The following is a 27,327-nucleotide window of genomic DNA, read 5'->3' as shown; positions in this document are numbered from 1 at the left end:
TGCTACAGATCGCCCTCTACCAGCTTTGTCGATCGATCGCCTACACGCGACACGAAGCGGGCCATGGCCTAGTAAGCACAAGGTTGTTTTCTTCTTCTATTTACTTAACTTTCAGCTACTGTTCACCATTGTTTTAGGAAATCACCCACAGGCGATCCGACGCGGGCTATGGCCTAGTAAACACAACAACTGGCTATTTTTTCTCTTACATAAATATCAGCGTTTGGTTCACCATTATTTTTGGAAATATGCACAACCTTCCGTCCGGTATTGGGAAGGTTCCAAAAGTTTTTTTTTCCATATTTCAGGTTTTTTTCTTATCTTTTAAGACATGAACAATTTAAAATAATTATGATCATTTTTCGAATTCATGATTATTTTAATTTCGAATATTTTTAGGTTCACACAAAAATCAATCACCAAGCATTTTTTAAATTCTCCAAGTTTTCTGATTTTGAGAATATTTTTTCTATACAAAAACCTTTTTAAAATTTGTGAACGTTTTCAAATCCATGAACATTCTTTTGAATTTGCGATTATTTATCAAATTTCATAATATTTTTTTGGAGTCATGTAGATTTTTAAATTATTGATTACTATTTTAGATTCACAAAACATTTCCGAAAATCGTGAACATTTTTCAAATGCATGATCCTTTTTAAAACTCATCAACATTTTTTAAATTCTTTATTTTTTTCTAATTGATGAACATTTATTCAAGTTTTTGATTTCATGAATTGTTTTCAGTTTTGGGAATATCTTGGAAATTGCTGAAATTGTTTAAATTTAGGAACATTTGTCAAATTTTGGAACATTTTTTCAATTCATAATATTTTTCTGAAATTCACGAAAAAATTCTTCAAAATTTGTAAACACTTGTCAAAAAAATCATCTAAATTAGTTAAAAATCTTAAAGTAAACTGAAGAGGAGATGGGAAAAAACTGCAATTTGTACGATCACGACCGTACAATGAATAAGTGTGGGAGATCTTTGGGCCTTGTCTATGCAAGATGTGGGCAACGCTCCTTTTAGCCCTCGCAAATAAGCTTTGTATAGCAACACTATGAGGAGACAGGGGGACGGGGCAGCTGCATGAAGATCACTCAGAGTGGGCCCGTCATTTTTGTGGACTTTTAACACATTCTATGGCTCGTTCTTGGCTCGAACGCAGCAATGCGCTCCTTTGACAGGCGCAGTGCGGTTATTTTGTTTCCCCCCACACGCACCCACACACACTAAGATAAGATAATGAGGCAAATCCATACAAGAAAGATGTGTCAGTATAACTATGCCCCTCGGTGTGGTGCTGGTTTTTCCCTAAAAAAAGATAAGGTGATGGGGCAAGTCATGTTACGGACTCGCCTCCGCATGCAACGCCGCGGCACGCCGCGTCGTTGCCTGCTACGGCTCGTTCCTAGCTCGGCCTCGCCGGGACCCCCCCCCCCCTCGGCCTCGTGCTAACGCGGTAGTGCGCTCATTTGACAGGCGCAGAGCGGTTATTCTGTTTCCCCCCACACGCATCCACACACCCTAAGATAAGATAATGGGGTCAAGTTCATACAAAGAAGATGTGTCAGTACAACTATGCCCCTCGGTGCGGTGCTGGTCTTCCCCTAAAAAAAGATAAGATAATGGGGGCAAGTCATGTTACGGACTCGCCTCCGCATGCGACGCCGCGTCATCGCCTGCTATAGCTCGTTCCTGGCTCGGCCTCGCCGGGATGGGACGGCTCGGCCTCGCGCTAACGCGGCAGTCCCCCCCCCCCCCCCCCCCCCCCACACACACACACCACCACACGCTAACACGCACCACACCACGCACCCACACACTCTATTGATCTTCGTTCCGAAAAGAAAGTCTCTAAGGATCCATTATTGGTCTTATATTGTTTTTCACATTAATATTTACATGCATCCTTTGTTTGTGTATAATCTGCTATAAGAGAATAAATATCATTATTATAGACAAAAGAATTTAATTATAATATACTTGGATAGCACAATACTATTATATTTTATTGACAAAGGATTATTATATGCCTCCTAGGTAATAGCTCCTTTCCTATTTGTTAGGCCTTCGTGTATTTTCAGATTGACACTAAAGTATAATATAAATAACATGCACTTTTATGTATAATATAATAATATATACTAAAAGTGTTCTCGATGCCAAGCATGCGTTTCATATATTGAAGGGTGAAGAGACCCATCCACGATTTGAATACAGTGTCAAATGACACACCATACAATGATAATCCTGAGATTAGAACCACACCTACTATAATCGAGAATGAGAGAACCGCCTTGCCCAATCTCTAGCCAAGAATGCAAACAAAGGGGGCACAAAGCCAACATGCATTGGGTATCACACTTCAACATCAACATCGCACTGACCGAACTGATAAATCCATTCTCATGTGATGAAGTATAGCAAGATGCGCACACTCGGAGAAAATATCTACTAGTACTACGAGTACCGTGCACACGCAGCCGTTACCGTAGCCGTACAGCACAACAATGGCAATTGCACATTGATCCTTATTCTCAATTTTTACCATCTTCAGACCAGAAGAACATTATACCCAACATGTACTGAAAACTAATGCGCTCCCCTCAGATTACACCACATAGCGCCTAGAGGACTCGGCAAGTGGGAGGTAGGACCTAACCGGACCAGAAGAAGCGCCTAGAGGACTCGGCAAGTGGGAGGTAGGACCTAACCGGACCAGAAGAAGATGACGCCAGGATGCGCCGCCGATGAAATACATAGCGCCCCTGGGGGCCATGTCCAGAGGGGCAACCCACACCAAGAACGAGACGTCCTAAACTCCAGCTCTGAGGACTCTGCGAACCGCCAAGGCATCGCCTTCATGCAGAAAACGACGTCGCGTCTCCGTCCCTGCCTGTTTCGGAGAACCAGAACAAGGATTTTTCCCGGCGCTCGAGGTAGGACATGATCAAGACCATGGCAGCGCCCCCAAGAGGGATACGACACTTGCAGGCATCGACGCTGCCAGCATAGGCAAGCTGTGCGGAGATTCCTCCCGGACCATGACTGGAATCCAAACCATTGAAGACAAGACAATGGAGCAGGTCGCCGGGTGAACCCCCCCTCCCTCTGCAGGAAGGAAAGACTTGCTCATCAACGATGCAGAGAGGTAACACCTGACACCGCCGGCCTCCCGCCACCAACGACGACCACACCTGGCCGTCCTCGCCCCACCGAGGCAAAGACCCATCGGGCCGCCGCACTGGCATCCGAGATCCACAGCAAGCAGCAGCCTACCAGAATCCCACCGCCACGCCCGCCAACCGTCGAACAGTGCCGACCCCGACCACCGCCAGCACCACCCAAACACATCCGGCCACCCCCACGCTGCCCCCCGCAGCCGTGGTGGCACAATCTCCGCCCGGGTCCCCTGGTTCGGCGGATAACGTATATCAAAATTTATAGCCAAGGAAATACAATTAATTTTCGCCGGAGTCCCTGTGAAATCAGTTTAAAGCATATGCTTAAAAATATTCAACATCTTGAAAATAACAATACATCCATTGTCAAGTGCCAATATAAATAATGTTGACAATGCATTGAACATCAACCTCGCACTGACCGAACTGATAAATCCATTCTCATGTGAAAATGAAGTATAGCAAGATGCGCACACTCGGAGAAAATATCTACTAGTACTACGAGTACCGTGCACACACAGCCGTTGTTACCGTACAGGTACAGCACAACAGTGTCAATTGCACATTGATCCTTATTCCCAATTTTTACCCTGTTCAGACCAGAAGAACACTATGCCCAATAGGTAGAGTACTTGACAATTAACATACACCTCCTTCTCACTTGCCCCCCTCACATTACTACAATTTACAAGCAAGAACGGATCACTCCTTCTTGGCTTTGTTGCTGTCGGGGACGCCGGCCTCGGCTTCGGCTTCGGGTCGGGCTCCGACGTCGCCGGTCATCATCTTCTTGAACTCGTCGAAGCCGACGCAGCCGTCGCCGTCGACGTCGACGGAGGCGATCATCTTCTCGCAGTCCTCGGTGCTGCATCCCTCGCCGATGCGGCTGAGGACCTTGCTGAGCTCGGCGACGGAGATGCGGCCGTCGCCGTTGATGTCGTAGATGTCGAAGGCGTCGCGCAGCTCGGCGTCCAGCTCGCGCTCCCCGCGACCGCGGCCGTGGAAGGCGGCGAACTCGCCCAGGTCGACGTAGCCGTCGCGGTCGGTGTCGAGCTCGTCCATCATGGACGCCACCTCGCGGCCCTGCGCGGACTCGGTGGCCGGCGGCGCGATGGCCCGGGACACGGCGGCCAGCTCCGACGGCGAGATCCGGCCGTCGCCGTCCGTGTCGAAGCGGGAGAAGACCTTCTTGATCTCCATGTCCTCCGCCGCCGCCGGCTTCTCCGCCTGCTGCTGCTGCTTCCGGCCGCCGCTCGACATGGCGAAACTTGAGGCTCGACGGTCGCGGCGAGCTGGCTGAGCTTCAAAGATTCAGAGCTCAAGTGGCTGGTTGTAGTGATGGAGATCGGGGAGCTTCCACTTGAATGTCTGATGGGTGGTGGTTGCAGTGGGCTCTTGGGTATTAATACCGGCGAGCACGCGCTACGGACGCGCACCGACCACCCTCCCTCCTTCCGGATAAAGAAGTGGAGTAACTCCGACGCGGGGAGGGGAGCGGCGAGCGCGTTCTCTTGTCTTCTCCCGGTTGCGTGGGGCGGCGCGTCGGCCAGGCGTCGGTTCGCGGCGATGGGCAAGCGTACGGCCGGATGCGCGCGATGCGAATCTCGGTGTAGGGGAGGACTTTTCCGCGTCCCGCCGGCAGCTTCCTCGGTGCTCGGGAGAAGTCAGCAGCGTGGATCACCGGCCACGTCTGCGTCTGCCGCGGACTGGTTTATTTATTCCTTTGCTGGCCTGGTTCGTGGAACTTGTCGCCGTGAGCGGCTACGGTGGAGTGGGTGCGTGGCCGCGGGATAGGCAGACACATGGCGCGGCGGGCGTGGACGGAGCAAAATGCATCCCCATGTGAGGTCGTCGTTGCTCGTGGCGTCCCATCCTGGCCTTGGCGTGCGACCTTTCAGAACAAAAGATTCGTGCAGGATATCATGGCCGCCACTCCCTTTTTCACTGCACTCGTGATTTTACTCTATTAGTGTGTGGGTTCATTTATTCGGATTTGCTAAATCATATATTTTTTGAAAAAATCATGGTAGTACAACTAATACTAGAAATAATAAAAATTACATGCAGAGCCGTAAACCACCTAGCGACGACTATAAGCACTGAAGCGAGCCGAAGGCGCGTCGTCGTCATCGCCCCTCCCTCGCGGGAGCCGGGCAAACCTTGTTGTAGTAGACAGTCAGGAAGTCGTCGTGCTAAGGCCCCATAGAATCGTCGCACCATAACAACCGTTCACGGATGAAGAGTGTAGAGCAAAAGTATCCAACCTGAAGACATACGAACGAAGACGAACGACGAACAGATCCGAGCAAATCCACCAAAGACAAGTTCGTCGGAGACACACCTCCACAGGCCCACCGATGATGCTAGACACATCACCGAAACGGGAATAGGCGGGGAGACCTTTATTCCATCTTCAGGGAGCTGCCGCCGTCTCGCCTTCTAAGCAGGACACAAACCCTAACAAAGCTCGAAAAAAGATCTAAAAAATGGAGCTCTCCCACCAGCAAGGGCCGAGATCCACTCTGCCTTCATGTCCCTATGGCCACCGGGACGGGACGGGCCGACGCTGGCGCCGGCGGGAGGCAGAGAACGCTAGCTTTTTGGGAGGCGGCGACTGGCTAGGTCGCGTACGAGTTGGAGTTGCGTGTGTTCTTCTACTGTTAACTCATATCTAGATGAGAGTTAGTCAGAGCATTTATAGCCAGGCGCCCTATATCCGTCTCAAACACCCGGGCAGGTCGTCCGATCACTGACCGGTCACAAAAAACCGACCCAACCGAAACTCTCAAACGGGCTTCAAACGCCCGGGCTGACCAGCACCTCTTAAACTGGATGATTTCCCAAGCCGCCGGCAAGCCGTCTCGCACTCCGGTGAGATTCGTCGTCATCCCGATGGTGGCGGCGAGGTGTGGGATGTGCGCGAGAGCATCGTGCCGAGGTGCGTGATGGCGAGGACCACGACTGCGAGCTCGGGGGCACCGGGATGGGCGGAGGCCGTGCGCAACATGGTCTCCCGCCTAGCCGCGGCGGGTGATGGGGCCTTCGCCCTCCGCGCGCTCCTCGCCGTCGTCGGGGGGGGGGGCGTTGTGGGCGGAAGTCGAGCCCCGAATGCTCGCATCCTTTCCTCCTTTTCCTACGCAACTTATTCCATGAATCCAGCTTCTGCTTCCGCCTAAGTGCTAGCTCTCGCGTGCTCAGGATTAGGATTTAGGAATGGCACTTCTTTTTCTGCAGCAGGCCGTGTAGGCTGCTATAGGTCCTGCACACGGTCGAGGCAAATCGAATATATATGCATTAGCTCCTATGGTATTCATCGACCATCTGCTTTGATCCGCCTACTGGATTTATGAGGTCCCTAAGTTTACCATCTTCTCCTCGAGAATAAAATCACAAAATTTGTCATGTCACCATTACAAATTCAGAAAAATTGCCGTGTTTTTTTAAGAACAAACTCGTAAATTTGTAGTTTTCTCAATCATGCCAAACCATGTGCACATTGTATATCCTTTTTGCCATGTTATTCTAGAAAACATGGCAATTTCTTAACTCGTTTTTACTTTGTACATGGCAAAAATACGACAGACCATGTTTTCACAAAAAACATGGCAATTTTCGTTAAGCAACATGGAAAATTTTGGGAAAAACTGCATGGCAAAGCTTTAGGATTTAAAAAAGGTAAAATAAAATGGAAAAAAAATAGTTGTTCCATGGCAATTTCTTTTTTATCTTTCATGATGGCAAATTTATTTTTTGTACCATGGAAAATTATATTTCTGGACCATGGCAAATTCTGGTTCAACCATCTTACATGGAGAGGTGTGATGTCAATTTTCAACCCACATTTTACCATGGTAAATTTCTGTCTATAGGTTTGGTTTTAGCACTGTAGGTACAATCTGCCCCTACAAGTTTGAACATGCATTCCCATGGCAATTTTGTTCATGTTTTTAATATGCCCCTACAAGTTCTAGTTCATCGAGCATATAATGGAATAGTCACACAACAAATGGATGGCAATTTGATATTCATACTATTTTTATCTTTAAAGAACATGGCAAATTTACTTTTTTGTAGCATGGTTAATTTACTTTTATTACCATGGCAAATTTCATTTTGTATTTGCTATTCCAATATTTACTTTTTTCTTACCCATGGAAAATTTATCTTTACTGCCATGGCAAAAGTTACCTTTCTTGCCATGGCAATTTTTTCCTTCTTTGATTTTGCCATGGCAATTTTTAATTTTGTTTTGTCATTGCAAATTTTGGATTCATTGACACGGCAATTTCACAATTTGTTTCCCATGGCATCATTTCATTCATTGCCATGGCAAATTTACTTCAACATACATGGCAAATTTTCACTTTTTGGTTCGCCATGGCAATATTTTCACTCATTGACATGGCAAACTTACATTTATTGCCATTACTTCAACATACATGGGAACATTTTGCTTTTTGGTATTGCCATTGCAATTTTCACTTTTGTTCGCCATGGCAAATTTACGTCTACTATCATGGCAAAAGTACTTCAACATACATGGCATTTTTACTTTTTATTTGTTTTTACATGGCAATTTCTTTTCTTTTTATTGATTTTCCATGTTGACAAAATTATATTTTTCTACAATGGCCACTTTATTTTCTGTATCATGGAAAATATTAGTTTTGCATGATGGCAAATTCTTTTTTCTCATATTTATTTTGGCATGATGACAATTTTTATTTTACCACTATGGGGATTTTATTTTTCCTAACATGGAAAATTATTTTATCGGACCATGGCAAATTCTTTATTTTTCTTTACTTTTCATGATGGCGACTTTGTTTAGTTATATGGCAATATTTTCCTTGTAACATGGAAGGTAAAAATTGTGTACCACGGCAAACATATGTTTTTGCATACCTCCTCCTTTTTTTCATTTTTTTATAATACCATGATAATTCGTTTGTTAAGTACATTAATTTTTGAAATAAACCATGGTGTACACTTTTCTCTCTAATATTAACATAAATTATTTTTTCTTCCTTCTTTTTACCACGATCACAATTTTATTTGATTACCATGGCAATTTTATTTTTATGTAGCATGGAAAATTATACCATTGGACCACGGCAAATTACGTTCTTCTTCTTGGTTCATGATGGCAACTTTATTAAGTTACATGCCAATTTATTTTCTTCTCTTATTATTCATGAAGGCAACTTTAGCCATGCAACTTTATTGTTCATGATCTGTGGTTTTTTCATGGACCGAACGATTTTTTTCGGGATGACTAGTCATGATGCTGTACTGGAAGCCCAGATCGAATTAACGAGAAAAAAAAAATCAAATATGGGCTTTAATTTGTCACAAAGAAAAGAAAACAATTTTGGGCTTTTTTGCTACTGGGCATGATGGGGAGGGGCGCTCGTGCTGGGGGGCTCGTGAGCGTTGGACCTCCGTCATGCTTTATTGATCCTCTTAATATTTGGTGTCAAAATTTGGCCATTGGTTTAACTAACAAAATGTCAGCGCATGTCACAAAAAAATATACCATGTGAAATTATGTTCAAATATAATTCAACGATATAATTTTTTGTAACATGCATTAACATTTTATTACTTAAATCTACTGTCAAAGTTTGGCGCAAAATAGAAAGGGGACCAATAAACAAGGATGGAGGTAGTATCACACAATATATTTTCACAAACATGACTTGAAGAAACTAGCAAATAAAGACAAGTCCCTAGAATTTAGGGGAAGGACCCTGGATTGATCCGGCAGCGCCGCCGCACCGGCACGACCGTCGGCATCGGGGGGCTGGAGAGAGAAGGTGGGGAGGGGAAGCTAGAGAGCAATCGACTCCTCGATTGATTTTTCGAGTTTCGTTTCGTTTGGTTTCGGGAGGGCCTCGCACGCATAACGCATTCGCGTTTCTCTCTCTGTCTGTCTGTCTGAAAAGAGAAAAGAAAGGAAAAGAAAATGAGGGGTGCGTACGAGGAGACCGCGGGACGTGCCAACTCCTCCACGGACTAGGACAATTTTCGTGACACAGAAACCGTTCCGCGACACAGACGTGGCCGCAGGGTGACTCGCATCGCGCCGTACGCCTTGCCCCACGCAACCGGGAGAAGAGAACGCGCTCGCCGCCCCCCTCCCCGCGTATGCCTCTGCGCGTGCTCGCCGGTATTAATACCCCAGAGCCCACTGCAACCTCCACCCATCCGACCACATTCAAGTGGATGCTCCTCGATCGCCATCACTACAGCCCACTTGAGTTCTTGAAGCTTCGCAGCTCACCTAGCTCGCCGCGGGCCATGTCGAGCGCCGGCAAGAAGCAGCAGCAGCAGCAGGCGAAGAAGCCGGCGGCGGCGGAGGACATCGAGATCAAGAAGGTCTTCTCCCGCTTCGACACGGACGGCGATGGCCGGATCTCGCCGTCGGAGCTGGCCGCCGTGTCCCGCGCCATCGCGCCCCCGGCCGCCACCGACTCCTCCGCGCAGGGCCGCGAGGTGGCCTCCATGATGGACGAGCTCGACACCGACCGCGACGGCTACGTGGACCTCGGCGAGTTCGCCGCCTTCCACGGCCGCGGCCGGGAGGAGCGCGAGCTGGACGCCGAGCTGCGCGACGCCTTCGACATCTACGACATCAACGGCGACGGCCGCATCTCCGTCGCCGAGCTCAGCAAGGTCCTTGCCCGGATCGGCGAGGGATGCAGCACCGAGGACTGCGAGAAGATGATCGCCTCCGTCGACGTCGACGGCGACGGCTGCGTCGGTTCGAGGAGTTCAAGAAGATGATGACCGCCGGTGACGCCAGCGCCCGACCCGAACCCGAAGCAGCGACCGGCGCCGCTGACAACAACAAAGCCAAGAAGGAGTAGTGATCCATGCTTTTGCTTGTAAAAAAGATTGTAATCTGAGGAGAGCGAAATGGAGGTGTTCCTTCTGGTCTCAAAATGGTACTAGTAAAAATTTGGAATAAGGATCTCTACGGTAACGGTTGTGTGTGCACGGTATTAGTACTAGAACTAGATATTTTCTTGGAGTGTGGGCATCTTGCTACCTACTTCATTTTCACATGAAAATGGATTTATCAGTTCGGTCCGTGCGATGTTGATGTTGAAGGGTGATACCCAATGCATTGCCAACATTATTTGTAATCGGGTTCGGCAATACATGTGTTGTCATTTTGGTAACGTTGAATACTTTTAAGCATATGCTTTAAAATGAATGATTTCATTAATAGTAGTTGTAAACAATTTTACACGCAACAAATATTAGAAGGTAATATCTATATCTATACCTACAGAAAAATATTATCTATACATATACCTAATTATTTGGCTTGTATGAACAGATTGAGAAAACCAAGATAAAACAATTTTCTCTTGAACTATGAAAGTGAACTCAAATATATTGTAATACAAAATATTTTTGACAATTTTCATTGCGAAGATATAATTTTTTTAGAAGATTTGCGAAGATATAAATAGTGCATACTTGTTAGAAATTGAGAAAATGTGTTTAAAGGCCACAAAAATAACGGCCCACTCCGACTAATCTTCAGGCCGACCAGGCGGCTGCCCTCTCCTATAGAACGCCTTTAGTGCTCTTTTTGCGTAAACAGCCTCGCGCGCACGGCTAGATAGGCCGCAACCCATCACCATCCAAGTCGCTCGCTCGCATTAAACTGCCTCGCTCACTCCGAGACACGTTTGCAAAACTGCAAGTTTGACCAGCAGACCCGTTGACCCTGACCTTCGACCCAACAAATGCTCACCAATTTCAGCGCTCACTTTGAAAACCATCATCTAGAAAAAGAATTAGAAAGAAGTTCACAAAAGTTGAAAAAAGTTCATAAACTTCAAACGTTTGTAAATTTGAAAAACGTTCATGAATTTGAAAAAGTTCATAAATTTTATAACAATATCACGAATTTGAAAAATGGTTGAGGTTTTGAAAAAAGTTCACACATATGAGAAAAAATTCATGCATTTAAAAAACATTCACCAAATACTCTGAGAAAAAGTTTGCAGTTTTAGAAAAAGTTCACACATTTGAGAAAAAGTTCACCAAAGTTTTCGGGAAAAGGTTAACAGTTTCGAATAAAGTTCATACACTTGTGAAATTTCAAGAATTTGGAAAAAAATAACCAAAACAATTGAAAAAATCAAAAATTTGAAAAAGTTCATACATTTGAGAAAAAGTTCATGAATTTTAAAAAATTAAGAGATATGATAAAAGTTCAAGGATTTATATTTTTGGATTTTAAAAAATCACAAAATTTTAATAGAAAAGGAAAATGAAAATGAAACAAGAATAAAATAAAAATAAATAATGAAAAAAGAAATAAAAAAACCGGAGGGGGAATCAAATGATCTCTATACTATCTAAAAAATAGGTAAGGTTCCTTTTCCTGCCAGAACGAACCACGTTCCACCCTATGCTCCGTCCGTCTCCTTTGTCGGCCTCGCTACCGTAGTCAGCACGCAGTAAATCACCTGCCACTAAAACCACCATCTTCCCTTCCCAAAATCCCTCGCGGAACGTCTTCCTTCTTCAATCTACCCACACGGATTTTCCTCCTCACTCTCATCCAGATCGAGATCCCCCCTCCCATCACTCCCTCGCCTGGCAACACCGGCCGCCTCCACTAAAACTGCGTTTAACTTTGTTCTTAAACATATGCACTCCTATTTAGTCACAAACGTATTGCCTGATTGTTCTACTATGGCGTCATAAATGTATTGCCTGAACCTCCTTCTAGCCCTCCACCTGATGGTATTACAGGCATCACCTTTTTTCTTCTTCAACCGATACTTTTGAAGCATCTGAATCGGTCTTTTCTGTTTGCCGCTTCGTCGGTAGCATGTAGTACAACAGTTGTCGGAGTAGACTATATTGCTATGCAAACTGGATTTTGTCAGTACAGACGCAAGCACCGTCGAGAGACCGAGCCGACATATCATCTTGAGATTTACGAAGTCATTGTAGGCGCCTTGTCGTCGACGGGAACGTCTCCTCCCACTCAAAGCGCATCGCCGGAAATCATGAAATAAATCCAGGAATAATGCGAGCACCAGGATTTGAACCCTGGTGGGCTGGGGATATCGCAGTCCATCTAGCCATCCAACCACAGGTACTTGAGGGTACTAGATTGATTCCCAAAATAAAAAAATATCGGATGAGTTCCCAAATTATAAACTATGGGATGAGTTTCCAAAAGAAAATCCGACTTGTATGTCCAAAAAAAATCCTACTTGTATGTCCATTCTAATTGTTTCTTTTATGTCTACCAGCAGGTTTTTTTATATTGATTCGAGGCAACCGCGTGTTTTTATTTTGGGTAATACTCACTCCGTCCCACATTATAAGACGTTTTGGCAAGTTATAATGGTATGCCAAAACGTCTTATATGACGAAGGGAGTACAAGATTAAATCCGAAGCTAGTGGGAGCTTGAATTTCATTCATTACTGGCTTTGTGCTGGTATTTTGCTTGGACTACTATTTTCTACATACATGAATTTTATACTTGTGGGAGTTGTCTAGTTATGTATCCCGAACCCTGTCTTTGCAACTTGAAGTATTTACCAAACATTATAGTTAATTAAGTTAATGATGTATCATGCATATCATATTTCTGATTCATTGCTTCTGGTGCTCTAGTTGTTTTATTGATGGTTGGTGCTGCATCTGGGCTAGATAGCTGCTTGCAGTCAGGTAACTCCTGACCATGTGAAAGCCCACAATTGCGTGATGAAGTTTCTATGGTTTTTATGGTTCTGGAGTAATTGTTACACAAATAATTCTTTCAATTCTTGAAAGTTCATGCTCTTATCAAAAGTCTTCGCGAGATGAACTTCTGCCCATGTGCACATAAACTAGAGGTCTGTTTGGATGACGCCAAAGACAGCCCCGCCAATTTTTTGGTGGGGTAGCTATGGGCTACAATCCAAACAGACAGTTTTTGTAAGATTACTAATATTCTGTCAATCCATCATTTATGCCTTTTATCTTACGGGTTAGGTTTTGGAAGCTACACCCCCCAGCCGCATGATTTGTGCTTTTATCCTACGCGCTTACGTATTTTGATAAAAATACATTACTCTCTCCGATCCAAATTAGTTATCGCTCAAACGAATGTATCTAGCATTGAAATACATCTCGATACATCCATTTTGGTGACAAGTAATACGGATTGGAGGGAGCACTCAACCATTTTCTTTCTTCGTTCCATAGTCATCTGCCTCTATTTAGCCTCCCACCCGATCCTTGGAAGTTATATCTTGTTGAAGTTCGTCATGGTGGCATGGCTCTGCTTGCTCCGTTAATTCTATTATGTCTCCGTTAATCCCCATATCAAACTTTAAGGCTGACAATAACTTTGTGACATTGTTCTTTTTATTGTAATTGTGGCAGGGATGGATAATAGTGGCTTAGTTATGTTTTCACTGTGTGTCTCTTAGCACCTACAGTGTGACAGTTTTGCATTGAATAATTCAGTAAACCCAACAGTATAACCACCGTACATGCCTTCAACAACACATGAAAACATCCTCGACAACAATATGAAGTGTACTACAACCAAAACCGCTAGGACATAAAAACTAGAGTGCACCACAACACGCATACGGATATCATATAGTACAGGGTTTGCACAATATCATAGACTGTCACAAAAGATAGCAAGAACAAATTGCAGTATTTTGAAGAACTATTCACAATCAAGTTGATCAATACTTTATTATGTTTTGAGCACATGGACATTGAACCTGCCGTACACCCAACAGCTTTTTAGCACATTATAAAACATTGTATCCATCATTCGTTAGACGTTCAATTATAGCAGCAACAAAGGCCACCATGGTCCGGTGTGCAGTGGCCTTTTTTGAATTCAAAAAATGCGCAATGATCAACACATGGCTGGTCGGATAAAGTGTCTCCTTCACAACTTTTAAATTTGATACACACGTAGGGAAGGGGGGTTGGTTTTGGATCTACGCACAAAAAATATAGCAAAGTTAGAATATATAAAATACTTAAGTTACTTGGGTTAGTTTGAATTACATATGCAAAGGTATGTGCGCTTACACAAAGTGCGCATAAACAAATCCCAAAACAAGCAGGAAAATTGATTAGATAGAGAAATGGTTGTACCTGCATGACATGAGAATAGAGTAGACATCATCACAAGAGCTACCAAGCATAGAGCTCTTGTGTTGCTCTCGGTAAGTCCCATAAGAAGTGGCTTGTTACTTATTTCTTGTACGTATGTTTGTTCTTGTAGTTTGTATTTTCAACATATGCCCTATGTGTTGGTGTTTATATAACCATGGCTGGACCATGAAGGGTCAGTCTCCCCCTCCTTCTATTTTTGGCTAGAGATAATTAGTATCTAAATAAACCATTGTATATCCTATGGATAACTTGTTATTGATTTTTTGTTGAATTCTAACCTTAAAATATATTAGCATTCTGAAATGATATACATAGAAAACATAAAAATGTATCTTTCTTTTGCAGGGTACATTAAAATGTATCTTAGAGGTAAGGGCGGATCCAGCCCAGCTGGCCGCTCGGGCCCCCTTTGTATACTGTAGAAATTGCTATAGTATTTTGCTTACAAAGGATTTGGGCCTCATGCCAAGGGACTGCGACCCCCCCCCCCCCCCCCCGCGCGGCCTGGGGCCTATATCTGCCACTGCATCGAGGCAACCTTGGTATTGCTAAAAAATGGGCTGCTATTTACACCTAATGATTGGTGATTAGAATTAACTTGTGTTAAAAGTAATCTGAAAATACATTGTCCATAATCATTTGTTTCATGATATTGAGAACTTTTTAAATCTCTATCTTGAGATTTGAAAAATTCAAAATGATAAAACTAATTATTTATAGGAGAAGAGATAATATGAATAATATGTTTTTTAGGAGAAAAATTAGGGAGATTTATTTTTTCTATTTCATAAAAGGGATGTCGTTACAGAAAAAGAGAAATATAAAAACTTAAATGACAAAATATTACTGCAACAACAACTGTAGCACATGCATATAAACACATTATCAAAAACTCAATACCTAGTATAAAAGTCAACTACACTTCTTTCTCTTAGCCTAGTTAGTAATCCAGTGCAAATCTCAGTAGTATGTTGTTCAGATATGAATACAAATCATTACTAACTGGGAGAGTAACTCTCACATTTGCGTGGCTAAATACTTGTTGTTGCATTCTAAAATATGTGTTTTGGTTTTCAAACAAACAATGTGCATTATGAGGCTTGTCTCATGACATGTCGATGAACCTTGTTTCATGGTAATCATGCCATTATAAAGTCATGTATGTGCATGAAATTCAACACACATTGAATTATAATTTATACCCTTATATGTGTTTTAAATACCATTGATATCTGTTTTACTCTAATTACTCCATGAGGTAATATCTCTACTCTACATACTTAGTGGAAAATGGTCATATGGGAGTTGTTTGGATGACGCCCAACACAACAGGGAAGTGTCCCCAGCAAGATCGCTCCGCTGGAGAGCTACAGAGCTCCTGCCCAGGTTCCGTCTAGAGACGGTGTCGCTTCGTCCCGAAAAGTCTTCTCTTATTTTTAGGTCAAAACCCTTCATATAAAAGAAGATGGGCACAGGAGGCCAGATGTGGGCCCCACAAGGTATCAGGGCACGATTAGGGGTGGCTGCGCCCTGTTGCCTTGTGGGCAACTGGTGGGCCCCCTCTGGTATTTCTTTGCTCCAGTATTTTTTCTATATTCAATAAAAAATCTCGTGAAGTTTTAAGTCATTTGGAGCTCTGTAGAATATCTCTGTTGTAGCTCTTTTAGGTCCAGAATTCCAACTACCACCCTCTCCATGTAAATCTTGCAAATTAAGAGAGAAAAGGCATTAGAATTGCATCATAAAGTGAAATAGTGACCAAAAACAATATAAATAATAGTAGGAAAACATTATGCAAAATGGATGTATCACCCCTCCGACCAGGAGAGACATACTTTGGGCCCATCGTGTGATCCGGCCAAGATAAACGTGGCCATGCGACAAGGATTATGAGATAATCCGGTTGTGGTCGGCATCATTGGAACGAGAAAGAGGTCGGGTTAGCATAAGGATGACAGACTCGCCTTGCTAGAGGTCGGGTTAACATATATCATGTGGCAAAAAGAACAGAAGTGTGACATGTCATATAGATTCGCCAACCGGCTTCATTTTCTACTTGGTGGCTGGTACCCTTGCTAGAGGCCGCTACCAGCCTAGCAGGTCGAAGTTGATCCGACCCGCGACCAAGCCGACTTTAACCTAAGGGGTCACGTGCTTAAGGGAAAGAACCTACGAGGTCGGATCCGAGGACACTGGTCGGATGCGATCCAAGGTCGACTTAGATCATGACTGAGTAGACTAGTGGGCTTTAGGATCTGTGCGGGGCCCAAATGTTGAGCCCGCGATGGATGCCTATGTATAGTGGAGGTGCGGCACACTCATTTGGTTGATCGCTTCGGCGCCATTACTAGGGCTTTGCATGTGTTGCAACTAGTGACCTCCACTCGTCGCCAGTTGTGTGATCGGACCTAGGAGTCCGCCACACAATGTTTCTCCCGCACGAGCGGATACCGTTAGAGGCGGTGCACTTGGGCCGCTTCGGCGAACCTGTTTGTGGGATTCGATCGGTTACGTGGGAGATCGACAAGGAGGAGATGGCTCAGGAGATGCGCTGCCTCAACTCTACTTTCGCTGCATGGCACTGCGAGTCTAGTGGTAACGATCACGTGATCCATCTTTCGTAGCATGTTCCTGTTTGATCTACTTGTAGGGAAAATTTTAAATTGCAGCCGATGCACGTGGCGTAGAACCCAACAGACATGTTGTGTGATCATACACAACATGATCATCGAGAATGCGGGTGACGATGCTGCCACAACTCTGGAATTTAAGAACATGGGTATCCTATCCAACTTCTAGACCAGAATTCAGCCACATTTGAGGAGTTTATTCAAATGCATCAACAAATTCGGCATCGACCAACTCATGAGCAGCTGAAGAAAGATCTGATTGAGCATCAGTGGGCGATGAAAGGGGACAACAATGCTGGGATATAATTTTTGAACTTTTTTTAATTTGAACGTGTGCTGCATGCGACTATTTGAAGGTCTATACCCTTTGCATCCACCTATTTGATCGCGCGGACTTGGAAAAAAAAAGAAGAATGGATGTATACGGCTACGATTGGATGGCTGCCTCCCGTATCTAAGTCCACAGACTAGTCTCCCTATTCGCGGACGGATGGAGAGGTTTTTTATGGGTTGCTTACATCCAACACTTTTAAGCACTATACTCCTATAAAGCATTGTATGCATCGTTCATCAAGCGTTCAATTAGAGCAGCATACCCTAAAAAAAATTTAGAGCAGCAGCAAGGGCTATGGCGGTCTGGTGTGCAATGGCCTTTTTTGTATTCGAAAAATGCGAAGTGATCAATACATGGCTGATCAGATACGTAGTCTCCTCAAAGATTTTAAATAGGATACATACGTTGGGAATGGGGATTAGTTTTGTACCTAGGCACAACAAAACATAGCAGTCTTAGAATATATAAGAGCATCTACAGCTGGACATTGCAAATCTGACCCCTCAAACGGCCGTGGATGCGCTCGGACGAGTCCGCGGACACTGCCCGGCCACGCCTCAAATAATGCATTCCACATCCGAATACTCAAATTAAAAACCTCAAATCCATATTATTATATAAAAAAGCGATCTTTAAGCGGAGCTCGTCCAGCTCCGCCGTGCCCATGTCCGACGGCCGGCTGCACTTCCCGGAGTGTTGGTCCAGTCGCCGACAAGATAGAGTAGGGCATGGGACGTTAGCCGGCTCACGGGACTCAAGGCGCCGCCGTCTCCCATGCCATACCCTTCCTCGTCGGAGCCCAGAACCTGTTGGGTGCCGGTGGATGTCAGATCGATGATGGATCTGTTCTGGGACGAGCCGGTGACATCCACCACGACGCGGTTGCGGCGCCCGGACTGGTGCACCATATGAGGCGCCGGAGAATGCAACTCCGCCTCGGCGACGTCCACGGTCGCCCGGCTTGCGCTCTGCCACTCCCAAGAGGAGGCCGAGTGGGATGAGTTCGGGGTCGACGGATCTGTAGGTGAAGGACTCGGATCCGCTGCGTGCCATGCCGGTGACGGTCAGAGACCACCGGAGGTGAGCTTGGATGATGGAGGGGAGTGGTGGCGAGTGGAGTGAAGTGACTAGAGTTTGGTCCACGAGTGGACAGGGAGGAATGTATGTGCGGTCGGGTGGGCCAGTGTGGGCTTGATTCGACGTGGCGGACGCGCCCGGGCGCCTCCATATTTGAGTTGGATATGAAGGATCCCGGTCAGTCCGGACATTTGAGACCCGTTTGAGGTGCCTATCTGGGTCATTTTTTTGTGACCGTTCAGAAACCAGGCGGACCGCCCGGTCAAAAGATAGCCTTAATTAGTGATTTTCGGTGTTGTGCAATTGCGTGTACTTAGGGCTCTGTTTGTTTCAGTTTTAGGAAGCAAATTCTTGTAGGAAAAAACCCACAAGTTCAAACAAACAGCTATTTGGAATCTACTTATCCAATGAAGCGCAACCTGAATTCAAGCCATTTCCAGTGCAATTGTCTGAAGCATGTCCAGGTGCACTTCAATGGCAAAGATGATTATGCAAATCAGCTTTGTCAATGGAGCGAATTTATAGGTGATTTGAAGCCATCTAAAGCTGAAACAAACAGGCTCCTTGACAAAAAGGTTTCTCCATTTCGCTTCGTTTTGTAGATGCCAAAAGAGGCCGGTCTTGTCACGGCCGAGGGAACCGGAAACCCAGGCAGGACACTTGGAGCTGCCCGCCGCGACGCCCGCCGGCCGCTGGCAGCCCACTCCTGCCCACCGCTGCTGCGCCCTCCCCCTACCTACCTTCTTCCCCAATCCCTTGATAGTGCCGTGCGGGAGAGAGAGACGGCGATGGCGAGGCACTTCCTGCTCAACACCGGGGCCAAGATCCCCTCGGTGGGGCTCGGCACCTGGCAGGCCGACCCCGGCGTCGTCGGCGCCGCCGTCTACGCCGCCGTCAAGGTCCGCGCAAACCCCTCCTAATCCCCACTCGCTTCGCCGTCCAGATGGATGGCATGTTTTTTTCCCCATTCCTACAAACGCCAGAGTTCACACCAGATCCTTCTTGTTCGATGCAGGCGGGCTACCGGCACATCGATTGCGCCAGAGTCTACGGCAATGAAAAGGAGGTAACTATCATCTGAGCACAGGATATAATCCTATGAAACCTATTCCTTTTTCAGCCCTGTTTCCCACCCCCCCCCCCCCCCCCCCCCCCCCCCCCCCCCCCCATGATCTGATAACCTTGCAATGCAATACAACCACCGAAATTTGCAAGCGACATCCCTCCATCATCTGAGCAACATGTCGTTATACTAGGAATTTCTTCCGTCCATCTACGCGCAAAATACTGGTACTATGTAAATATTGGTACCAGTTTCAGGGTTGCATTTGCAGCCGCAACTTCAGAGGATTTGGTGCACTAAAGCTGAGAGCAAGGTTAAGTTTCACATACGGCTCATGATTCAGAACTGATTATGGACTGGCCCCATTCTCCTACATGCCTGATGTGCGACCTTCACCCAAATCCATGGCCCATCTTTTTTTGCACTGCTTGTTTGTGACGGAGCTTTGGAGGAAGATATCCTGCTCATCTCCGGGAATTGCTGCTGTGAGTTTGCAGGCCACTTTGCCGAGAGGATGGTGGAGAAAGGTCTTTGCCAGGGCACCTAAGAGAACGGCAAGAAGCGATTGGATTGGGCATATATGCAGTGTGGCATATCTGGGAAAAGAGAAACAATAGGATTTTTCAGGATAAATCGGCAAACGTGGAGACTGTGATTTCCCTCTTCTTGAAGGACGACATTGATGTCCTCTGGAGCGAGCGTGTTTGGAAGTTCTAAGTTGGAGGGTTATAGAGTTGTTGCTTTTCCTTTTATATTTTCTGGAAGCTGTCTAAGCTGATGTACAGTTTTCCACCTTCTCAATGCAAAAGCAGAGCTCCTGCTTTTATCCAGATCTTGATATCCATTATTTACTTTATCCAGATCGGTTTGGCGCTGAAGAAGCTATTTGAAGAGGGCGTAGTGAAGCGTGAAGATCTATTTATCACCTCTAAGCTATGGTAAGCCCAAATCTCTGGTGGTATCGTAGTAGTTATGTCTCTGCAGCTCAGGTCGGGTATCTAGATGCCTATTTGAAGTTTTTAATCTTTCACGTCAACTGATCTTGGATGCCTTATGGTTTCAGGAATGATCATCATGCTCCTGAAGATGTGCCAGAGGCGCTAAATGAAAGCCTGAATGATTTACAGCTTGATTACTTGGATCTTTATCTTGTGAGCATCTCCTATTTATGATTCTGGCCTCTATATCATTAACATCTCGCTTTGTGTGTAGTGATATCGCTACTTTTGTGTATTATTATCGTTTTATTCTATTTTGTTAGAAGGTCTCCTCAGCAGGAAAGGATCACTTGTCTGATCTATATCATACTTACTGACAAAATTATGTATCCGTGCTACTCTATTGTGTGCTATTTCTATGGTATATAATGTTGAAACTGGGCATATGGTTCTGTGTCATTTATTGAATAAATGTGCTCCTATTCCCTGAATTCTGTCTATTCATATAGCCATATTACACCCATGGACGTTTTTCCATCTTATTTGGTATGGATTAACATGGGTGTTATTGATTTCTGGTGTCAAATTGTTTATTGTTTCAAGATCACTTCTGCTGTTCGCTTTTTGGCATCTTGAATACATTGCAGAAAAGATTATGTATTGTTCAATGAGTTTTATCCTTCGTGTTGTTTTTGTGGTACCTTCAACTTAGCGTTAGATGGGTACGTGTTGAAACTGTTTAGCATGATTTTTTACAAATAATTTGATTACAATCTCTGACCGTCTGTGTATTTTGTAGATCCATTGGCCCGTTAGAGTCAAGAAGGGAACGAACAACAACCCTGAAAACTTTGTTACACCTGACTTGCCTGCTACTTGGGGGGCAATGGAGAAGTTACATGATGCTGGCAAAGCTCGCGCGATTGGTGTGAGTAACTTTTCATCAAAGAAGTTGGGTGACTTGCTTGCTGTAGCTCGTGTACCTCCAGCTGTTGATCAGGTGGAATGCCATCCTTGCTGGCAGCAAACTAAGCTCCACAACTTTTGTCAGTCAGCTGGTGTTCATCTTAGTGTAAGTCTGATTACCTCAGCTATTTCTATATTAGTGTGGTTATCTTGTGCCTTATTTATCACTCAAGAAGCTGGATTGCTTTTGCTGAATATTTTGTTGTTGTCCTTTTTTCATCTGTATATGTTTTGTAGGCTTACTCGCCACTAGGTTCACCTGGTACTACTTGGATGAATGGTAACGTCCTTAAAGAACCAGTAATCATCTCAATATCCGAGAAACTCGGGAAGACACCTGCACAAGTGGCTCTGCGCTGGAACATTCAGATGGGTCACAGCGTGCTACCAAAGAGCACGAATCAAGAAAGGATAAAGCAAAACCTTGATGTTCATGATTGGTCATTTCCAGATGACGTGCTTGCTAAATTCTCGGAGATTAAGGAGGTATTCATCATATATGCACCGAGTAACCTTAGCAATACTTTAATGAGGATAAAGCATTGGTATTTATTGATGATAGTTAAACATTTTCATAGGATACCATGGTATTTCGAAATGTTACCTTGTTATGCGTTTCCTAAATTCATATGACCTTATCCTGATGAACATATCACTTGGAGCATGCTAAATTGCTAGGGTTAAGTAGCATTTGCAGTTTTCATGGTTCATGGAGCTTGGAGCACCGGTGGACAGTGGTATCGTGACAGGATTCTTATAAATTCATATGATTTTATCTAGTGTTCATTTTTGCTCGCTACAAAGGGCACAATTGTGTGTCCCTTGGGTAAATTATTCAATATAAATAGCTTCAATTCTGCATGGATCCACCTAAGACAAGAAAAAGTCATCTGGGCCCCTGTCATCAATTGCTTTTCTGGAAGAATATTAGTAACTGCAGCATTGATCATATACCATGATGTGCATTTCCAAAAAAAACAGGAAGTGTGTGAGTTGCTGCATAACGAAAATTTCTAGACCATTTTCCAATCACTCATTCACTGTTAATTTGCATCTACTTCTTTCTCTCCCTCCCCCTTTAACACCATTTCATAGGTAGCACAGATTGAGTGCATCTGACTGTTTTTATTTCGTGATCTTCAGGCTAGGCTGCTCAGAGGCAACTTCGCCGTTAATCCACAGAGTGTTTACAAGACCCACGAGGAGCTGTGGGATGGTGAGATTTAGGAAGGCTGGTGTCGCTGATCCTGAGCAGGGAGCAGCAAGCATACATATCAGGGCCTGTCAATTCGTTTATCTCAGGATTCACTCCCCGGAGATCAAGGTTCAGTGCTCTGAGCTTTGCGATTCTATCCTGTATCTCGAATTCTCGATTCACAAACTATAATGTCAGCAGCTTCATTATTTATGTTTTTTTAGACAAAGCTTCATTAATAATTTGCCCTTGGGGATAGTATCGTGGGCGTTGCGTTTTGGCCTTTTGGGTCTTCAGTTCTGTTTTGAGCCCGAAGAGAATCATGAATCCAGTGCGCGATTTCTTCGCGCGACGAAAGGTCTGTCTGGCAGCAAACCAAGCGTTGAATTCTCTGTCCCGTAAGTGTAGCGAACCCAGCCTAGCTTAGATGGTTAGCTTTCCTTATGGTCGACTCCGAGACGTCCGTGTATGTGAGAGTCTTTGATTGTACTGCGTTCAAAAAAACTATGTAAGGGTGCAACGCAACATGAATGGCTGAGCAAAAGATGCTACACGAAGGGAACCCGACCTGTCTGTAGTCCATAGGCCATTGATTGCCCAAGCCGGCGCATAAGTGAGAAACGGGTTAAGAGCTTCATAGTAATCGCGGCTTCATAGTGATGGCGGGCGGCAACAACGGCTGAGGGGCGCTCATAGTGATGTAATCTGCGTCGCAGCGTCGCAGAACCGGAAGAGAAGACGGGAGTCGCCACTCGACCATGATGAAGAAAGAAGAGCGATGGCGGTGGAGAGGGATGTAATCACCAAACTAAAACATGTTCACAAAATATAGAAAATATTCCCAAATTTTGAAAATATTCATGAACTTCAAACACATCCAAAATCTAAATAATATTCCCGAATTGAAAATATTGATGAGATTATCTGAAATGTAGACAAAAAAAATTAAAATATTCATGAATTTTTAAAAATTGTGGATTTTAAGTAGTATCCATGAATTAAAATAATGTTCTTGATTTTAGACATGACAAAGAAGAAAACACATAAAAATAAAAGGGGAAATATAGTCCTCTACCTAGTATTTTTCTTGAGAACAACACAAAGCAGAAGAAATTGGCATGTAGAACATCGCTTATCCACACGATTATATTAGAATTCGAAGTATAGCTCGAAGTTTGAAACCATGTACTATTTTTGACGTGAACAGCAGGAGCTCTGCTTTTGCATTAAAGAAGAATAGAAGTTTTACATAATTCGGACAAATCCAGGCCGAGAGCCCGGCCTTTCGTCAGAGAGTATTGACAGGAGAAAGACAAAGAAAATGAATATGAAATGACGCCATATGTTTTTATGTGTCCCCAGCGCCCGCCGCTTTGGTGGCCTCGTAAAAAATCTTGACGTCTTCTCTTATCAGTCTAGCAAGTGCAGTCGGCGTCAGCTCCTTCTGCTCAAAGACCCTACGGTTTCTTTCTTTCCACAGGTTCCACACTATGTAAGCAGCTAGTGTGATTTCATCTCTGTTCTTGTCCTTGGTTCCATCGCATGTGCATAGCCGAGACCACCACTCTCCAATGGAGGTTGCCGAGGAGGCCATCATGCCCATCCTGTCGTCAGCTTGCTGGAACTGGAGCCAAACCTCTTCCGCAAAGCAGCAGGCCAAGGTGATGTGTTCGGCCGTCTCCTTTTCTTGATCACAAAGGCAACATAGGTCATTGTGCGGCAATCCCCTCGCTTGCAGACGATCCGCCGTCCAATTTCTGTTTTGCAGCAACAACCATAAGTAGAATTTAACTTTTCCTTCCATCTTGCCCCTCCACACTTGGGCCAACCCAGGCTTGTTGATCCTTGCCACAAAGTGGGCGTCATAAGCAGAGACGGCAGAGTATTTTTGATTAGCAGTCAGGTTCCAGAGGATCTTGTCTTTGCTGTCCGTGAGCTGGGTCGATTGAAGTTCCTCCCAAAGTCGGACGAACTGATTGAGCTGCCCTTCCGTTGTCATTCTCTGTAACGCAAGCATCCATCTTCCATTGTGGAGCGCCTCTCTAACCGACATCTTCTTGAATCTGGCCAGTTGGTATAGTTCAGGATACATAAAGCATGGGGCCTCCCCGTTTAGCCATCGGTCCCTCCAGAACGCCGCAATGCTGCCGTCTCCCAGCTGAATCGACGTGCAGCTCGTAAACAACTGCTTATCCATCTCCATGGCCTATCCTCATCTTCCCATCTAAACCATTCCCACCTTAGACGGAGAGCACGGCTGAAGCAGTCAATGTTTTTGACCCCTAGCCCACCACATCTTATTGGGGAGCAAACTTGCTTCCAGTTGACAAGGCTTTTCCCTCCAATGTTTGCATCTGTGGCCACCCAAAGAAAGTTTCTTCTCAACTTATCCACCTTCTTAATAAACCACTTATCCGGGGCAAAGGCTGTCAAGAAGTAAGCTGCCGTTGCCGTGACCACCGAGTTGATGTACACTAATCTTCCTCTCCTATTAAGCATTCTGCCTTTCCTCAAAGAAAATTTTCCGGCCATTTTATCAATCAGCGGTTGAATCTCAACTCTCTTTGGTTTTCGAATCCCAAGGGGCAATCCCAAGTATTGGCAGGGAAGAGAGCCTTGCACAATCCCAGCATCAACCAACAACTGTTGCAAATCCCTGTCCTGGAAAGCAACAGGGTACGCCACTGATTTTTCCATGTTTGTTTTGAGTCCAGAGGCGTTCCCAAACATTTCCAGAATGGCCTGGACAACAGTAATCTCTTCTCGCGCTGGGTTGATGAAGAGCGCAGCATCATCTGCATAGAAACTCACCCAGAATCTGGCCACGCGCGTTCCCAAAGGCTTCAAAATATTCTTCTCGGTGGCCATCTCAAGCAGTCTCTGCAGCGGTTCCATAGCAATGATAAACAACAGGGGGGGACAGAGGGTCTCCCTGTCTGAAGCCACGCATGTGGGTAAAAGGTGAGCCGGGCGTTCCATTCAACAGAATTCTGGAGGAGGAGGATGCCAAGATCAGAGCAATCATGTCCCTCCATCTTTGCCCAAATCCCACGGCCTCCATGACTTCAAATAGATATCCCCATGACATGGAATCGAAAGCCTTGGCTACATCAAGCTTTAGGAAGACCGGGGGGATTTCACCAAGTGAGCCGCTTTGATCACATTCTTGACGTATAGAAAATTGTCTTGGATGGACCGTCCTCGAATGAAGGCACTCTGATTATGCGTGATCAGGTTGTGGATTTCTGGAGCCAGCCGGGAAGCGAGCATCTTACTGACCAGCTTCGGAACGCTATGCATTAGGCTTATTGGCCTGAAATCTCCTGGATCTTGCGCATCCGCACGTTTAGGAATCAAAACAACATTCACCGTATTAAGCAGATCCCAATTCCTTCCGCGTAGATTGTGAACACAGTTAACAGCAGCAAGGAGATCCGTTTTTATGGTCATCCAACATCGCTTGAAGAAAGCCCTAGTGAATCCATCAGGCCCCGGTGCTTTCTCGCCATGCATTTCGTTGGTTGCCGATAAAAGCTCAGTCTCCGTGAACGCCCCGTCCAGGTGCTCTAGCTGCCCTCGCGGCATCCCCAGCTCCTCCCAATTCAGTGTTGCAGATCGCACGAAAGGCGTGCCCATCAGGTTTTTGAACCGATCTCTGAGGATGTCAGCCTTCCCAACATGGTCAGAAACCGGCCCATCTCTTCCCAGAAGGACCGGGATGTGATTCTTCTGCCGGCGGCCACTCGCTCTTAGGTGGAAAAAATCGGGTACTAGCGTCCCCCTCTTTTATCTCAGTTATTCTGGATTTTTGCCGCCACCTTGCCCTGTCGACAGCCGCAATACCCAATAGCTTAGCCTTGAGCAGACCTCTCAGGTGTCTCTCCTCCTCGGAAAGTGCCCTCTCCTCTTGAGCCAGATCAAGTCGGAAGATGACCTCGTTAGCTAACCCGGACATGAAGACGGCCCATCTCCTCTTGTACTTGCTCCAAATTCTGAGAGCCTTTGCTGTCCTCGACATTTTGGTGTGCAGTACCCTGATTGGGTCTCTGGACTTGACCTCTTTTGCCCATGCATGAGCCCAATTTAGCCAGTGGTTCTCAAAACGAAATGCTTTGTGAGGGGTTGCATCCATTCGTTTGAGCACAAGCGGGCAATGGTCTGATATATTTGTTGAGGCAGGAGACAGTTGATAGTGAGGAAACGCCGCTTCCCACTCGCCGGACACCATGACCCGGTCGATCTTGGTGAGGGTTACATTCTCGCGCTCGCTTGACCAAGTAAATCTTCTCCCAAACAGCGGAAACTCAATCAGTTCCAAGTCATCAATGGCTGCTCTAAACATGCCCATCATCCGCCTGTTGATGTTGTTGTTGCTTTTGTCACTTGCTCGGTGATCATATTGAAGTCTCCCATCATCATCCATTGCGGCAGCATATGATGCTTGATTCTCTTCAGATCATCAATGAAGCGGACCTTGTCCGCCTCCAATTGTGGCCCATAAACGCCGGTGATCGACCAGCAAACTCCATCAGCCCTTCTCCTAATTGTCCCAGAGATCGAGAATTCACCGGCCGCCAGAGGCTCTGCCGCAATCTCGTAGTCGTCAGAGCATGCAATGAGAATACCCCCCTTGAGCCAACAGCCGGTAGTGAGATGAAGTTATCGGCGAAGCGCGGCCCCAGTGTGTCCACCACAATGCTTCGAGCCATGTCACTGATCTTCGTCTCTTGAAGACAGACAACACTGCACTTAAGCTCAGCAGCAAAA

At 45.4% G+C, this 27,327-nt stretch overlaps 3 protein-coding genes, 2 long non-coding RNA genes and 1 pseudogene across 5 annotated transcripts; 3 read left to right on the top strand and 3 right to left on the bottom strand.

Annotated features, from left to right (window-relative positions):
* Positions 1-3,607: 3,607 nt before the first annotated feature.
* Positions 3,608-4,872, bottom strand: LOC109768055 (probable calcium-binding protein CML16). The gene has a single exon (XM_020326783.4). It carries the CDS (start codon positions 4,447-4,449, stop codon positions 3,892-3,894), a length of 558 nt encoding a protein of 185 aa, XP_020182372.1. The 5' UTR covers positions 4,450-4,872; the 3' UTR covers positions 3,608-3,891.
* Positions 4,873-9,321: 4,449 nt separating this feature from the next.
* Positions 9,322-10,281, top strand: LOC109768131 (probable calcium-binding protein CML16; annotated as a pseudogene).
* Positions 10,282-13,896: 3,615 nt separating this feature from the next.
* On the bottom strand, positions 13,897-14,412 carry LOC120975275 (uncharacterized). The gene is made up of 2 exons (XR_005771059.1): positions 14,337-14,412; positions 13,897-14,176 (listed from the first exon to the last, which is right to left on the bottom strand). It is a non-coding gene; the product is annotated as an uncharacterized lncRNA (long non-coding RNA).
* A 4,581-nt stretch (positions 14,413-18,993) lies between these two features.
* LOC109768050 (aldo-keto reductase family 4 member C10) lies at positions 18,994-22,821 on the top strand. Its single transcript, XM_020326777.4, has 7 exons — positions 18,994-19,297; positions 19,414-19,464; positions 20,323-20,399; positions 20,525-20,612; positions 21,199-21,471; positions 21,603-21,851; positions 22,509-22,821. The coding sequence occupies exons 1-7, from the start codon at positions 19,001-19,003 to the stop codon at positions 22,590-22,592; spliced, it is 1,119 nt and encodes a 372-aa protein (XP_020182366.1). The 5' UTR covers positions 18,994-19,000; the 3' UTR covers positions 22,593-22,821.
* Positions 19,726-20,291, top strand: LOC123497794 (uncharacterized). Its single transcript, XR_006671607.2, has 2 exons — positions 19,726-19,844; positions 19,959-20,291. It is a non-coding gene; the product is annotated as an uncharacterized lncRNA (long non-coding RNA).
* A 3,421-nt stretch (positions 22,822-26,242) lies between the features above and the next one.
* On the bottom strand, positions 26,243-26,983 carry LOC141042615 (uncharacterized). The gene has a single exon (XM_073511464.1). It carries the CDS (start codon positions 26,981-26,983, stop codon positions 26,243-26,245), a length of 741 nt encoding a protein of 246 aa, XP_073367565.1.
* Positions 26,984-27,327: the final 344 nt, after the last annotated feature.

Source organism: Aegilops tauschii, chromosome 3 (genome assembly GCF_002575655.3).
Source record: "Aegilops tauschii subsp. strangulata cultivar AL8/78 chromosome 3, Aet v6.0, whole genome shotgun sequence".
NCBI classification, from domain to species: domain Eukaryota; kingdom Viridiplantae; phylum Streptophyta; class Magnoliopsida; order Poales; family Poaceae; genus Aegilops; species Aegilops tauschii.
This window is presented reverse-complemented; position numbering and strand designations above follow the sequence as displayed.

Excerpts from the sequence above, each read along its gene's own strand:
- LOC109768055 (XM_020326783.4), bottom strand. The coding sequence starts at position 4,449 with ATGTCGAGCGGCGGCCGGAAGCAGCAGCAGCAGGCGGAGAAGCCGGCG.
- LOC141042615 (XM_073511464.1), bottom strand. The coding sequence starts at position 26,983 with ATGGATGATGATGGGAGACTTCAATATGATCACCGAGCAAGTGACAAA.
- LOC109768050 (XM_020326777.4), top strand. The coding sequence starts at position 19,001 with ATGCCAAAAGAGGCCGGTCTTGTCACGGCCGAGGGAACCGGAAACCCA. Across the intron at positions 19,465-20,322 it reads TCTACGGCAATGAAAAGGAG|ATCGGTTTGGCGCTGAAGAA; the intron begins GTAACTATCATC and ends TACTTTATCCAG. Across the intron at positions 20,613-21,198 it reads ATTACTTGGATCTTTATCTT|ATCCATTGGCCCGTTAGAGT; the intron begins GTGAGCATCTCC and ends TGTATTTTGTAG.